The 14,568-nt window shown below is 46.0% G+C and overlaps 1 protein-coding gene across 2 annotated transcripts in view; it reads left to right on the plus strand.

The window, feature by feature from the left end:
- Positions 1 to 14,568, plus strand: part of KATNAL1 (katanin catalytic subunit A1 like 1) — a 95,481-nt gene that overhangs the window by 68,481 nt on the left and 12,432 nt on the right. For both annotated transcript variants that reach the window (XM_083169847.1, XM_083169846.1), the window contains exons 6-9: positions 297 to 402; positions 807 to 965; positions 1,415 to 1,541; positions 3,956 to 4,090. In XM_083169847.1, coding sequence (XP_083025973.1) covers positions 297 to 402; positions 807 to 965; positions 1,415 to 1,541; positions 3,956 to 4,090 — 527 coding nt within the window. The remainder of the gene's footprint in view (positions 1 to 296; positions 403 to 806; positions 966 to 1,414; positions 1,542 to 3,955; positions 4,091 to 14,568) is intronic.

Here is a 14,568-nt window from a genome sequence, read left to right on the forward strand (position 1 = left end):
CATTGCATCGCATACCACTAAATAAGGGATGTGATGCGATGGGCGCCGTGATAATACACAAGTACCATATTGTCTATACTGTTACAGTATTTCTTTCTTTCTCTTACTTTCTTTTTCTTTCTTTCTTTTTCTTCTATTTCTTTTTTTCTTTCTTTTTCTTTCGCTTTTTCTTTCTTTCTTTCTTTTTCTTTCGCTTTTTCTTTCTTTTTCTTTTTTTGGTTTTCTTTCGTTTCTCTCACTCACTCTCACTCTTTCTCTCTCTCTCTCTCTCTCTCTCTCTCTCTCTCTCATATTAGGGAAGACATTGCTGATTTGGAGGAAGCAAAGAAATTACTGAGAGAAGCTGTAGTCCTTCCTATGTGGATGCCTGACTTCTTCAAGGGAATCAGGAGACCCTGGAGGGTAAAAATAAACTTTTTTTTTTATTATTATTATTATTTCACATGTGTAAATATGCAGTAAATACACTCAAGTATGTCTAGGGTGCAGGTATACCTGCTTTGAGACTTAAAGTTAATTCTTCCTGCCATGTTATCCTATTTGCAGATGAATAGTGCAGTCACCTTTTAGATATCTGCCAAACTTTGTGGTCAAGACTCTGCTGAAGACGAGTAAACGTTTCTGGTCTTCCACCAGAAGGCAGCAAATAGAAAACTAAAACACAATGATTGCAAACTGGCATATCAATTGGAGTTCTTTTCTAAACACCAGGAAGAAAATGAACCTATGTTAGGTGTCACTATATTGTTTTATGAACCTGTAATGCATAAAAGAATATAAACTGTGTGCATTATTCTCATTATCAGGGTGTCCTAATGGTCGGACCTCCTGGTACAGGCAAGACCATGTTGGCTAAAGCTGTAGCCACGGAATGTGGGACTACGTTTTTCAATGTTTCTTCATCAACATTGACCTCCAAGTACAGGGGAGAGTCTGAAAAGTTGGTTCGCTTATTGTTTGAAATGGTAAGTTTTTATTTGTTATTCATTGTGTGCAGAGGATGTTTCATTGGGTTTACAAACTCCTGGAAATCATGATCTTGGCAGAAAGCATACCAACAGTGGAATCCCGATAGATTATGATAAGTGTTATTACCCTACCCCATAATTCAACCCTTAACCCAACCCTCCTGATTAGCCCAAACTGCCCTCACCCCTACATGTGGTCATACACTGCTGTGACTTTTCACAGATTCTACATGCAGCACTTGGATTGGATTGGAGTGGATCCAAAATGCATTTTACAGTCTTTGCCCGATATCCCACGTTTTCTCGGCCTGATGTTTGGATCACTGAAGTGGGTGGTTTTAGGTTGTTGGCCATTGCAGAATTCTGAAACGGAATGTTGTCAGTAGTTGTCTATGTGTTATTTGGAATCATTTGATCATCGTTCTGTGTAACATCTCTCACCTCAGGCAAGGTTTTATGCACCAACTACCATTTTTATTGATGAAATCGACTCAATCTGCAGCCGGAGGGGAACTTCCGATGAACACGAGGCCAGTCGAAGAGTCAAGTCAGAGCTACTTATTCAGATGGATGGTACTATATCCTGTTGTCTTTACTGCATGCCATTTTAGAGTGTAGGGCATTCTAATGGGGCCCACACATGGGGAGATGTGCTGCGAGAGCGCTCTGAGCGGACTAGATTGCTCAGCAGACAGCGCTGCATAGAGATGTGCCGCTGAGCCATCTCTCAGGGCCAGTGTTCTCGGTGAGATTGCTTAAAAAATACCCAGAATTCACCATGTGTGATGGCCCCATTAGTCTGTGGCATGTTCCTAACAGTACTGCTCTCCATCTTGTACTCGTTACATTTACTACCCAGTGTGCCAGTCAGACATGGAAGACGTTACTGTAAGCACAGAGCTTACATTTGTAGTGCCACCTCATCCATCTATCTCCATCATCATCCTCATAATTCATTAAAAACTCACATTGACCATCACAGACAAAAAAAACACACACATTGGCCCCCACAGAAATAAATAAATAAAATACACTTGAATTGCGCTGGTCCCCAACAGAAGACTGAAAATAGAGAGAGGGTTACTGTATATGAGCAGCCGGGTGCTTGGTGTCACCCGTAGCGTTACTAGTACATGTGTAGTATGCACAGGATCACGTAACATGATGTCCCCACACACATACCCTTTCATATCGCTAAGCCGAGTCGGACCCAGGATCCAATCCCTGGTCCAGCACTTTCACATTAAACCCGGGTTGCCCGATATGCAGAGGGTGTAACCCTTCTTATAATCCGGGACAAATTGCCAGGTTGGTCGGTTATAAGCGGTGGTGCTTTCACTCCGCACCTCGGCCTGTGTCCATACGTCACCAACCCGGCACTAACCCGGATTTGAGGTGCGATGTGAGAGGGGTATTAGTGACACCAACCTCCTGAAATGACCACTACTCAGACCAGTGTTTCCACATGCAGATTTCCTGGTAATGAATAAAACACTGAAAGTGGAAACACTGGCTCAGTAATACATAACAACTCTCCCCGTACTCTGGTTGCTCCGGGCAATTTCTAGCCCACTTTCTCACTCTTCTTGTGTGAAACACAATCCCCAGTATCACGAGTGAAATACGTGGATCTTTTAAAATGTGTCAGTGAGTAATGATTACTCCTGTGCACCTGCTGGGTGAGCTGTTTATGAACCTGGGGACCGAGTATGAGAACCACTAATTTATAACGTAATAGAGGCGGAACGAATTAGTATGCAAGAGAAAAGTGAAAATGATCCAGTAGATCACAGATGTTGATTATGGTTCCATCCAGTCGTTTTCAGCTGTATCTGCCACCAAATGATGACACATTGGCCCTTATTCAGGTTGACTCGCAAGTCTGACAATCTTGCCCCCCCCCCTGCGTGATGCCATTACCCCCAGGCATGTGAATGGATGATTTGCATAATCGGAGACAAAATGCTGCCTGCCCCCCGCACCCGCGTCATCGGGGAATTACCATGAAAACGTCCAGCGTTTTCATGGGAACGCCTATGAAACGCTGGGCGTTCCATAAGCGAATCCCCCAGCCCACAAGCCCACGCCCGCACTAAGCTGTGCAGGCGCCCGTGAATAATCTATTCACCGTGGCCACTCGCAAACAGCGGCTGCACATGTGCATAACTGACTATGCGCAGTCCCAAAACATCGCTCCCCTGCGCGAACACGCAGGGGAGCGAATCAACCTGAATAAGAGCCATTGTCTGACGTTGGATGCGCTAAAAAAGACACGTGGGGATCCGTCCTCCATAACGCAGCACCGGGGGTCCTCATGGTTAGCAGTTTGCTAATGCCCCATAGCAAATAAATCCCGTGGGTCAACTTTCCATTGCGGACCATTACATAGTGTTCCGTGGAACGCTAATACAATTGACGGATCCTTTTCTCTGCTCGGCTGGGTTCTCTTTCTTTCAGTTCAGAGTCGTTTTTGGGCGTCTCAAAAGAAAATATTAAATAGGACTGAGACATCATTGATGATTTTGGAGCAGACCTAATCACCTAGCGGCCATTCTGCTTGCTAAATGACAGCCTTTTATACGAGCCCTCAATCAGGAACGCTGTGAGTGCTTTTCTTTTAATAACTTTTCATCCCCTTTAGTTTGAGAGCAACAGAGACAGTTATATAAATAACCTGTCTCCCTCTGCTGAGCAATGTACAACAGGAGTTACATTATGAATAGCCCTCCAGCATCAGACTTCAGAACCGCCATGTACAGATGCCATTTGAGAAATTGCCTGGGACAGTCTTATGAACATATACTCGGATGAGCTGGCGGAGCAGCACGATGAAAGCGGTGCTTGTATGATTGATTGCAAGTGATCTCGGGATTCTTAGAACTGTAGAGGAAAGCGGTGGTTTTAATAAAGATCACAGTTTCTCCGCTGTCAGCAGCCTTTGTGTGTTTACTTCTGGTAACTTCATAATATGTCTTTTAATGCCGCAGGTGTTGGAGGCGCCCTAGAAAATGATGATCCTTTAAAAATGGTGATGGTCTTGGCTGCCACCAATTTCCCATGGGATATCGATGAAGCTCTGCGGAGAAGATTAGAAAAAAGGATCTATATACCCTTACCTACAGGTACTGCGATCACAATTCATCTAATACAGGGAGCTCGGGAACTAAGGACCTTATTCTGGTTGACTCGCAAGGCTGTGAAATTCGCAGCCTTGTGTCTGCACATGCGCAGAAATGCACTCTGTGCGAATGCATGGAGGACCGAATCAATTCGAATAAGGTCCTAAATCCAAATATAAAAAGGTGTACAAATGTGTCAGCAGCTCCTTTTTGGAATGAAACTAGTGGCGTGCCTACGCTGCAACGCCATCGCTATCGATACTCTTTTTGAGTATTTTTCACTATTAGTTTATTAAGGCCCTCATTCAGCATTGATCGTATATGCCAAAAGGTACCTTTTTATGATGTCTGGCCAGACAGAACTTTTTAATGTTTCAATGCACTACTACTTATTGGCAGAAGACCACGCGCTGTACTACATACGGACAGTAAACCTAACTGTACCTGACTGTACTAACAACAAAGCTCTAACTAAATATGTCCCCAGTAGACTAATCCAGTCAGAAGTGTTGGCTTAATTAACACTCTAATCTAACTACCAGGGACGATATTATCCAAGAACTGTGCCAGACAAATTAATATTATGCTAACAGGAGTCTATTCCAATTAGCACTCAAGCTGTGTACATATGGTGCAATATCGCTGGCAATATGGTCACTGAGCGGCCATATTGCCAGCAGTTGGTGCTGCAGCGATAAATCGCCAGGTGCGGGCTCCCGTGTTCAACCTCCAAATGATCGCTGGTCCTGCGATCAGCTGTTTCCCTCTGCAGCTCCCCCGCAGAGTCTCCTGTTCATCAGTGACCATCTCCGGTCGCTGATGAAAAGGAGACACTGAACAATATATTGCACCGTGTGTACACAGCATAACTTTTTTATTATGTTTTTATTGTGTATTTTTTTTCATTGTTATATGTGTGCCATGCCTGTTAGGGATGGGATATAAAATATTTTGTATGTTAAAATAATTCTGCGTTCCCTTGCGCAGTGATCTCTTTTCTTGTTTTATGTAAGTTGGTTTTATGGCCTGCCTGATTGACATCCATAGCATCCAGTGAGCATCATGGGAAATTATCGTTCAGAAAGAGTATGGGGGAGATTCTCTAAGCTAAAAATGCTGTAAGCATCCCCCTCTGGGTTACCGCGAAAAATCTGGCGATGCCCCATAGAAGCCAATGGGCTTCTATCGCAACCCTCCGCCGCCCCCCGCCGACCCCCTGCCGCCCCGCATCGCCCTCTCCCCCCTCACCTGTGTCCGGGCAGCACAGCGCAGTGCTGCCCGGACCTGTGACCTCCTCCCTGCACTGATCCTCTTCCGGGTGCAGGGAGGAGGAGAGCCCGGCGCAGCAGCAGCAGCGCCGGGTGTGGGAGGGAGGGGAGAGCCGCCGGGATCTGCTGGGACCCGGCGACTCTCACCGCAAAGGACAGCTCTTAACGCAAGAGCTGTCCTTTGCCTAAATTATCGCATATGTTACAGCATATGCGATAATCAAATATGCGATGGGCGGCGAAGGGGGGCGGAGATTCTTAGAGAATCTCCCCCAATGTGCTTTAACTACATTCATACTGTAGTTCAAATTCACAGGCCAGTGCCTGAAAGCAGGCATTTAATCTCAGCATTCCAGCTTTCTTTCTGGTTACATATCTGCTTATTCGTATGCCTACGGTTCTCTGATTTTGTTTATTACTATTGCTTTTCTAGCAGCAAATAAATGATCTGTGTCAGCATGCAAACTTGTATTTGACCTATAATGAGAATTATACCAGTGGTGACTATGAAACCATTTATTGATATCTGTCAATGTCTCACTTATTTTCTTACGTTGTGTAATTTTTTTTACACCACTAATATGTGTTGGGGATGGGTTATTATAGCAGGCCTTGCCAGCCTGTGGTTCTCCAGCTGTTGTGAAATGACACATCGTAGCACGTCTTGCCACAGCTTTAGCATTCTCTAATAGCAAAACTGTAGCAAGGTATGCTGGGACTTGTAGTTTCACAAACACTGGAGAGCCAGAAGGTTGGCCAGGCCTGGGATATTGGGTAGATACCCATTTATATAAATTTCTGACTTTTGGGACTTCGACACCAACTATAGCTCAAAGTGAAAGAAGGGGATGTTCCATGTCCCCACAGAGACCGTAAACCTGTTTTATAGCATTTGCTGCCTAATTCTGACCCGCGCGCAGGGGTTAAAGGGAGGGGGAACGTGGTGGAACTGAGTTCCACCTCCTCTAATGGAGAGGTGGAACATTTTTACCTCCACATTGGCCCTGCACAGTAATTCTCACAGAATAGCATTCTAGTTTGCAGGGGGATGCCAAAAACCCTACCCCTGGCCCTGTCTCTGCCTACCGGGGGGAGGGAAGGGGCGGTAATTAGGTGGCATAGAGAAATGAGTCTCCCCCCCCCCCACCTCTGCATGACCACTTTTAGCCTTGCGTAATTTCAGTTGCAGCTGCATCTAACAATTTTTCACAAATAGCTGATGAACCATGGGGCTGCATGCTCATCCAGTATAGACCAGGTATGTCCAAACTAGTCCCATCATGCCTTGCTACAGTTTTTCTATAAGGGAATGCTAAAACTATGGCAAGGCATGCTGGGATGTGTAGTTTTACAACAGCTGGAGGGCCACAGTTTGTCCATGCCTGGTATAGATTTTCTGGGAGAAGGGTTGCAGCTCCTGCAGTTCAAGAAGGTTCTGCCACACCAGTTGTACTGCCCTGACCTTGCGACCGGCGACTTTCACCTCTTCCCGAAGATGAGCACCTTAAGGGTCAACATTTTTAATTCTGACGACGAGGTGAAAGCTGACGTTCGGTTCTGGTGTCGACAACAACCACCAGCTTTCTTCCCCCTGACTGATTGCCCGACTCGTCAAGCATTGGCGCACATGCGTGGAAAGGAATAGGGACTATGTTGAAAAGTGAACAGCGCATTACATAGAGGGTAAACTGAGTGATCATACAAAAAAAGTGTTCAAATTTGTTCACATATAAAAAACTTATAGCCATGGAGACATTACTTTTCAATCTAGCCTCATACATATATTCCAACACAGAACACAGTAGTGCACACAGGGGGGGTTTCTGAGTACTCAGAAGAGGGGGATGCCAGCGCAGCTACAGAGAGGGGTGGGGGGGAGCCAGCACCACTGCATTGCTCTGGCTGGGTAGGGGGAAAGGCCAGTGCAATTCCCCAGCAGATGAAAAAGGTTGAGGGAAGCAGGACCACTGAACTCCCAACTAGACCAGCTACCATCACCACAAGCTATGTGAGGAAGACATCAAAGTTAAGGTGAGATAATATGAGGGCTGGGGAAGGGGGAATGGCTACTGCTGAGTGCTGGGGAGGAGATGGGGAGTGCTGCCAGCTGCCACTGAGGGATGGGGTACTGCTACTGGGAGGTGGGGTGGGGGGGTGCTACTACTGAGGGTTGGGGAGTGGGGTGCTGCTACTTATGGGCTGGTTAATGGGGAGTACTGCCACTGAGGGCTGGGGAGGAGGAGTGCTACCTCTGCGGGCTGGTGAGGGGAGGTGCTGCCTCTGAGGGCTGGGGAAGGGGTCGGTGCTGCTTCTGAGTGCTTGGGAGGGGGGACTAGTCACTTAGAGCTAGGCTGCAGAGGTGGAAGATTAGGTTAGGCTGTTGGGAGAAGAGGTTTGGATTAGGCTGCGGATGGAGGTTAGATTTAGGCAGCAGGGTGCAGGGGGTTAAGTACTATCGGGGTACAACCTGAAGAAAATACTTTCCATGTATTGAAACATTTCTGTGGTGGTTATACAGTATATAAAAATGTATTTACAAAAAGGCTGGAGTGCTGCAATTCTTGGATTCTATATTTTCTGGCTTAAGTCATTTGTGGGCACCCGCCGAGTTGGATTACAAAAGTGGTTGTGCTGGACTAACCTGTTATAACCTATATATACACAAGAGGTGCGCTAGCTTTAGACTTTACATATAATAGTCTACACCTGATCCGGTGTCAGTCTTTTTGCACTCATAACTTCCAAGACCACAGCTTCCAACTGATAAAGAGAATCTGGGATCCAAGCAGGATTAAGATAAATCTATTGAAAAATGTAGAAGGAAGCGCTTTATATTGCAATATTGTTATAATAAAAGGCATACATTCGCTTATGGATAAAAAGCACAGATGGATAACGTCTCGTACCACACTATTCCTCAGTATGGGCTTAAGTACCACATGGTTTAAAATCAATATAGACCCCCGGTCACTGTCAGTATCCTGTCATGCGTGTCTGGAGTTCCACTGAAGCGTCTGTGTCCAATGCACGGGCCAAGCGCTCTCCCTCCCCTGACAGGCGGCCGGCTGGTGTTAGTGTCTGATGCGACACGCCCAAACGCGTTTCGTCAAGGACGTCCTCATATAATTATATACATAGATAGATAGGTAGATAGATACTCACATGCATTCTGAACACACCCCCCCCCCCCCTACCATAAAATTCATGCATTTGCCCCTGGACATGTACGTTTTTCAATGCATTAAAATGTCTACTTGAAAGTATGAAGTAAAACCTTAAAACTCAGACTTTCCGAAAGCTAGCCCTGACATTATTGCATTTCCTGATCACAAACGTTGATACATCTGTAATTCCTTTTAAACATTTACAAGCGCCATCAGGAAACTTCAAGATAAATATCATCCTGGAATCACTGGGAGCTGACACAAAGACAGTTAAAAGTTTGTCTCCATACTTCTTTGTTCTGCAGGGAAGAACTTAAGTTGCAGATTCTTTCACTTGAAGGCTCAGATCATTGTAATTCACTGATAGCCGGTCTCGGTGACTGTGCTGTCTAGACTCGAGCTGAATCAAAATGCAACAGCCTCATCTCACCTCACCTCATTACTGTCTCATCACGTGCCGGGAAGTTTTGTGTCTGCCTGAGATACAAGCAGACAATAACGTGAGGACCGGCGTTCCTGGTTACATTTACTGTGACATTGTTTTTGTTTTGTTTCGTAGAGCAACCTGTTGATCTCGCAGCACTTTAATCAGCATTGGACTTGGTCACAATGGTTGGTTTATACAAGCCCTGCTATTACATTGAACAATCCAGGCAAATGTCATTACTGGAGATGTTATTAATCCTCCTTCCAGTGGCGTAACTAGCGGTAGGCAGCCCCAGCGGTGGCGGGGGGGGGGGGGGGGGAGCCGGGGCCACAGGGGCGTACCCCAGCAGCAGCCCGCAGGCTGTTTGTCCCCTGCAGCTACCATCCCCAGGTATAGGCAGTCCTGCGCTGTCACATCTCTGAGTGACAGCGCAGTTAGCCCCTCAGCGCTCCGTTAACAGCCAATTGTAGCGCTGCTTGTGGGGGGGGGGGGGGTCCCAGCGCTATAGTGTGCTGTGCCCGGCCGCGCTGTGTAACTAGGATCAGCGTCCCTCCTGTGACTGAGGAGAGCCCCGGCGCTATATTTGCTGCTGCTCTGAGGAGACGGAGTCCGCGCTGTATCATTATGCCGGGGGAGCTGAGGAGACGGAGCCCGCTGTGACATTATGCTGGGGGAGCTGTCAATCACCGCCCGACGGTGTCCGTGTCTCCACATAGCGCCTGCAGCGCTATTTCATTGCCTGCCTAATAGAACCCTCCTGCTCCAGACTGCATGGCTGTGCAGACTTCAAGCCAGCAGAGAGACCTCTGCAGGAGCAGATAAGTATAATAACTGCACCAATACACCTGCACCAAGTTTGCGTGTGAGTGTGTACACCTACCCCCCCTGCAGCCTATAACCCTAACCATACACACACACCACAGCCTATCACCCTAACCATACACACACACCGCTGCCTATAACCCTAACCATACACACACACCGCAGCCTATAACCCTAACCATACACACACACCGCAGCCTATAACCCTAACCATACACACACACACACACACCGCAGCCTAAAACCCTAACCATACACACACACACACCGCAGCCTATGACCCTAACCATACACACACACACACCGCAGCCTATAACCCTACACAAACACCGCAGCCTATAACCCTAACCATACACACACACACCGTAGCCTATAACCCTACACAAACACCGCAGCCTATAACCCTAACCATACACATACACACCGCAGTCTATAACCCTAACCATACACACACACACACCGCAGCCTATAACCCTAACCATACACACACACACACACACACCGCAGCCTATAACCCTAACCATACACACACACCGCAGCCTATAACCCTAACCATACACATACACACCGCAGTCTATAACCCTAACCATACACATACACACCGCAGCCTATAACCCTAACCATACACACACACACACCGCAGCCTATAACCCTAACCATACACACACACACCGCAGCCTATAACCCTAACTACACACACACACACACCGCAGCCTATAACCCTAACCATACACACACACACAACGCAGCCTATAACCCTAACCATACACATACACACCGCAGTCTATAACCCTAACCATACACACACACACCGCAGCCTATAACCCTAACCATACACACACACACAACGCAGCCTATAACCCTAACCATACACACACACACACCGCAGCCTATAACCCTAACCATACACACACACACACACACCGCAGCCTATAACCCTAACCATACACACACACACCGCAGCCTATAACACTAACCATACATGCACACAACGCATCCCACAACCCTAACCTTACACACACACCGCAGCCTATAACATTAACCATACATGCACACCACGCATCCCACAACCCTAACCTTACACACACACCGCAGCCTATAACATTAACCATACATGCACACCACGCATCCCACAACCCTAACCTTACACACACACACACACCGCAGCCTATAACACTAACCTTACACACACACACACCGCAGCCTATAACACTAACCATACACCCACCCCGCAACCTATAACCCTAACCATAGAGTGTATAGTGTAAGGTACATTATGGTGTGGGGTGGAAGTGGGAGTGGAATTACAGTGTGTATCATATAGTTTAAGTGACATTAAGATGTATTGCCTAATGTATAAGGGACAGTACGTGGGGGGGCACCTGAAAATATTTTGGCTGTGGGGAGCAAAATTTATAGTTACGCCACTGCCTCCTTCCCATAATATTCCTCCAGTTCAAGGGCATTTAACTACCAGACTGTAGTAGAAGTATAAATTACAGGATCTTTACGCACATTTTGCACCGGGGACAATTACATGCACTGTGCAGGCTGCATATAAAGTGGGTGCTTGTCCAGTGCAGACTCCGCTCAGATATAAAGTTATTACGGTTTCCTGGAAAATGATGTCACTGGATCAGATTTATTCATACACGCATTTTATACACCATATGCAGGTTTTAGCTGACCTATATAAAAGTGATTTAAGAGGTATGGCTTGTGGAAATAAATTACTGCCATACTGTACATCCTCATTGATAAAGATCATTGGAATCTATCTTTTTTTTTTCCAGGCATTAAAACTTTTAAGAAATATTGAAATAGATAAATATTGAATCATGGTTTTAAATAGACATATACCAGATGCTGTAGCCAGGCATTAAGGGCTTACGTAACCTCATCCCCAGAAGCTGGACGCACAAGGGAATTACACTGGTCAGTTTGGTTGCTGTAGAACCATGTTTGCAGACAAGAGTAACATAGTAAGTAAGACTTATGTCCATCAGGTTCAACCTGTAATTAATACGTTTTAGGGGGGTATTCAACATTGGTCGATGTTTTCGACATTAATAGGACAAATTTGCATTCGCCTGTTCAATGACAGGGCCATTCCTCTGACCGTTGGGAAAAAATCTTTCAGTCCAAAAACACGGGGATCAGTGAATTAATCGCCAATCCCTGTGTTATTTGTCAGAAACGGACACTAATTTGTCAATTTAGCGTCCGTTTCCAACAATTCTTCTCCGCCTATAAATATTATTGCATCTTGGAGGGGGGAGGCAGGCATTTTACCAGGTAGCCTGTCAGCTGTGGCCTCTGCTGCAGAGTGCTGACATCACTGGGTACAAGTGACATCACTGACAGACCCTCCAGCATGATCACTTCCATACAATACAAAAATCCTGCTCCTGGGCTTCACTGTTAGTAAATAATTGCTGTCACCTTTGTTGAACTAGTTAATTGATCAGAAAGGTTTCAACACAGGTCACTGCAATTGTAAATGATGTTGGAAGTCCAGGTACCTGAAAAAGGGTCATGTAGCAAGGTGTGCACTGATGTATATCTCTCCTATCCATCCATAGGAATCAGTGACATCCCTGCGTTTGGCCTACTTCATCTGTTTCAGCCCCTTCTATTCACTGGGTAACAGTGACGTTACAGAGGTGTTTAATTAGCATTTATTCATTCATCAGCTTCTGTAATCAACTGCTGCATTTGAGGACACGGCATTGGATCACTTGTGTGAACATCAGGGGCAGAGTTCGGCGGCAGTGCGGGATGCTGGCCAAAGTCTGACCTTTTTTTTTTTTAAGGGGCAATCGCTGGTTTTGCCTTTTTAAATGATTGCTGCTTTAAAATAAATTCAGAGTTTGGTGGGCATCCTGCAATGGTACAGAACTCTGGTGGCATTACATTCTGCTCCTGCTGTCTGTGTAACCCTCACTGATTTTACAGAGGTGTTTTATTATCATTTATTCACTAGCACTAGCAACCCAAAGCATAACTGCAGATCTCTAATCCCATTTGTTCACTAAGAATGATGTATTCCATTTCTATATATGCTTAGGAACCAGTGATCTCACTCAGGTACTTCAAGACTATGGAACTTATTCTGGTCTGTTCGCAGCCAGCGTTCCTTTGCACAGGTGCCGATGTTTGGCTTATACACAGCCACATTTCTGCCCATATGCATATGCCAGGTGCTTGCGGCCACGGCAAACAGACTGCTGGGTGCACGCACCCAAGGCTGCTGCCGGGGGGCTTGGGGTGTCGGTGGATAGTCGCGCCCATGGGAACTCCCAACATTTTATGGGCGTTCCCAGTTCCCATGTAAAAGCTGGGCGTTCCCATGGTAATTGGGCTGTAACGTCGATATATAGTTCCCAAAATGTGCCAATGGTTTATAATATATTGGCAGGATGGATATTCATGAATACTGTCTGAGCCCTCCATGATGCCTCAGAGCAGTGGTTCTCAAATTCGGTCCTCAGGACCCCACACAGTTCACGTTTTTCAGGTCACGCCAAAGGTGCATTCATTACTCACTGGCACATTTTAAAAGATCCACAGGTGGGGCTAATTATTTCAATCGATTCTGTGAGGAGACCTGCAAAACCTGCACTGTGTGGGGTCCTGAGGACAAACTTTGAGAACTTGTGCCTTAGAGATATAAAAACAGATCAGAACCACTTGTCCCATTTAGTCTGCCCCTTTTTTTTACCTTGTAATAAACTCAAAACTTTATTGATTGGCTGGATGAGCTGTACCAGCAGAATACTCAGGGGCCTGGCGAGGATTGGATGGAGGGCGTGCTGTACAAGCAGGATACTCATGGGCATGGGGAGGAATTGGTGGATGGTGTTGTGTTCCAGCCGGATACTCTTGAAAATGATGTGGCAATGGTGGTTGATGTAACACACTGTGTGCCGCCATGCTTCCTTGGGCTGGGGTGTAAAAATTGGGTTGGCATCTGCTATACATTTCATAACTACCCTCAAAAGAATAATGTGGTGGATGGGGCTGTGCATAGCCTTGTGTTCTACAGAAAAGGCGATTTTCACGATTTATACGCTCATGCATACCAACAATTGCGGAAATTAAAGTGTTCTGTAGATCACGCTCATTGTCCATAAATCACTGAAGGGGAGCATCTTCGTGCGCTTGCATTGATACATCCATTTCCTTCAGATGATCCATCATTACGGTGGTCATGGCCTTTGTGGCTTGCTCCATTTTGGTGGCCCGCTTCCTCCGTTGTGGAACATTGTAAACTATGGGAAGAACAAACACAATACATTAGTACAGTAGCCTACAAAGTTGATGTTTCAACACCTTACAAAAGTACATTGTTGGTGACCATACAATAGGAACCCACCATAAGGACTGCATACCGTGTTGAGGATGGTAAGGGGGGGGGGCTGTGGCCCAATTCACATTCATAGCTGTTAGCAATGTTGCTGACCGGGATGATGTTTGTGTTCATTTTTACAAAATACATCAATCACAAAGCAGTGTGGTCCCATACGTGCTTGAGGCATTGAGGCCTATTCCCTCCTGCACAATAGCTACATGCTGCAATATTTCCTATGTTTTTAAACTGTGGATTGTGTTATATAGGTATGTGGAAATGTAATACAAAAACTTACTGTAACTGCGGACGTGTATTATCGGTTTGCTGCGTCGATTCATGGCCAGCACTACTCCCTTCAACACGGTGCCCTGTTCCGGACGCAGATGGGGATGGTGATGGTGGTAGCTGGCCACACGGTGGTGATGAAGCTTCACCCAGTGTGGAAGTCT

This window comes from Crinia signifera, chromosome 2, assembly GCF_055691185.1.
Source record: "Crinia signifera chromosome 2, ASM5569118v1, whole genome shotgun sequence".
NCBI lineage: Eukaryota > Metazoa > Chordata > Amphibia > Anura > Myobatrachidae > Crinia > Crinia signifera.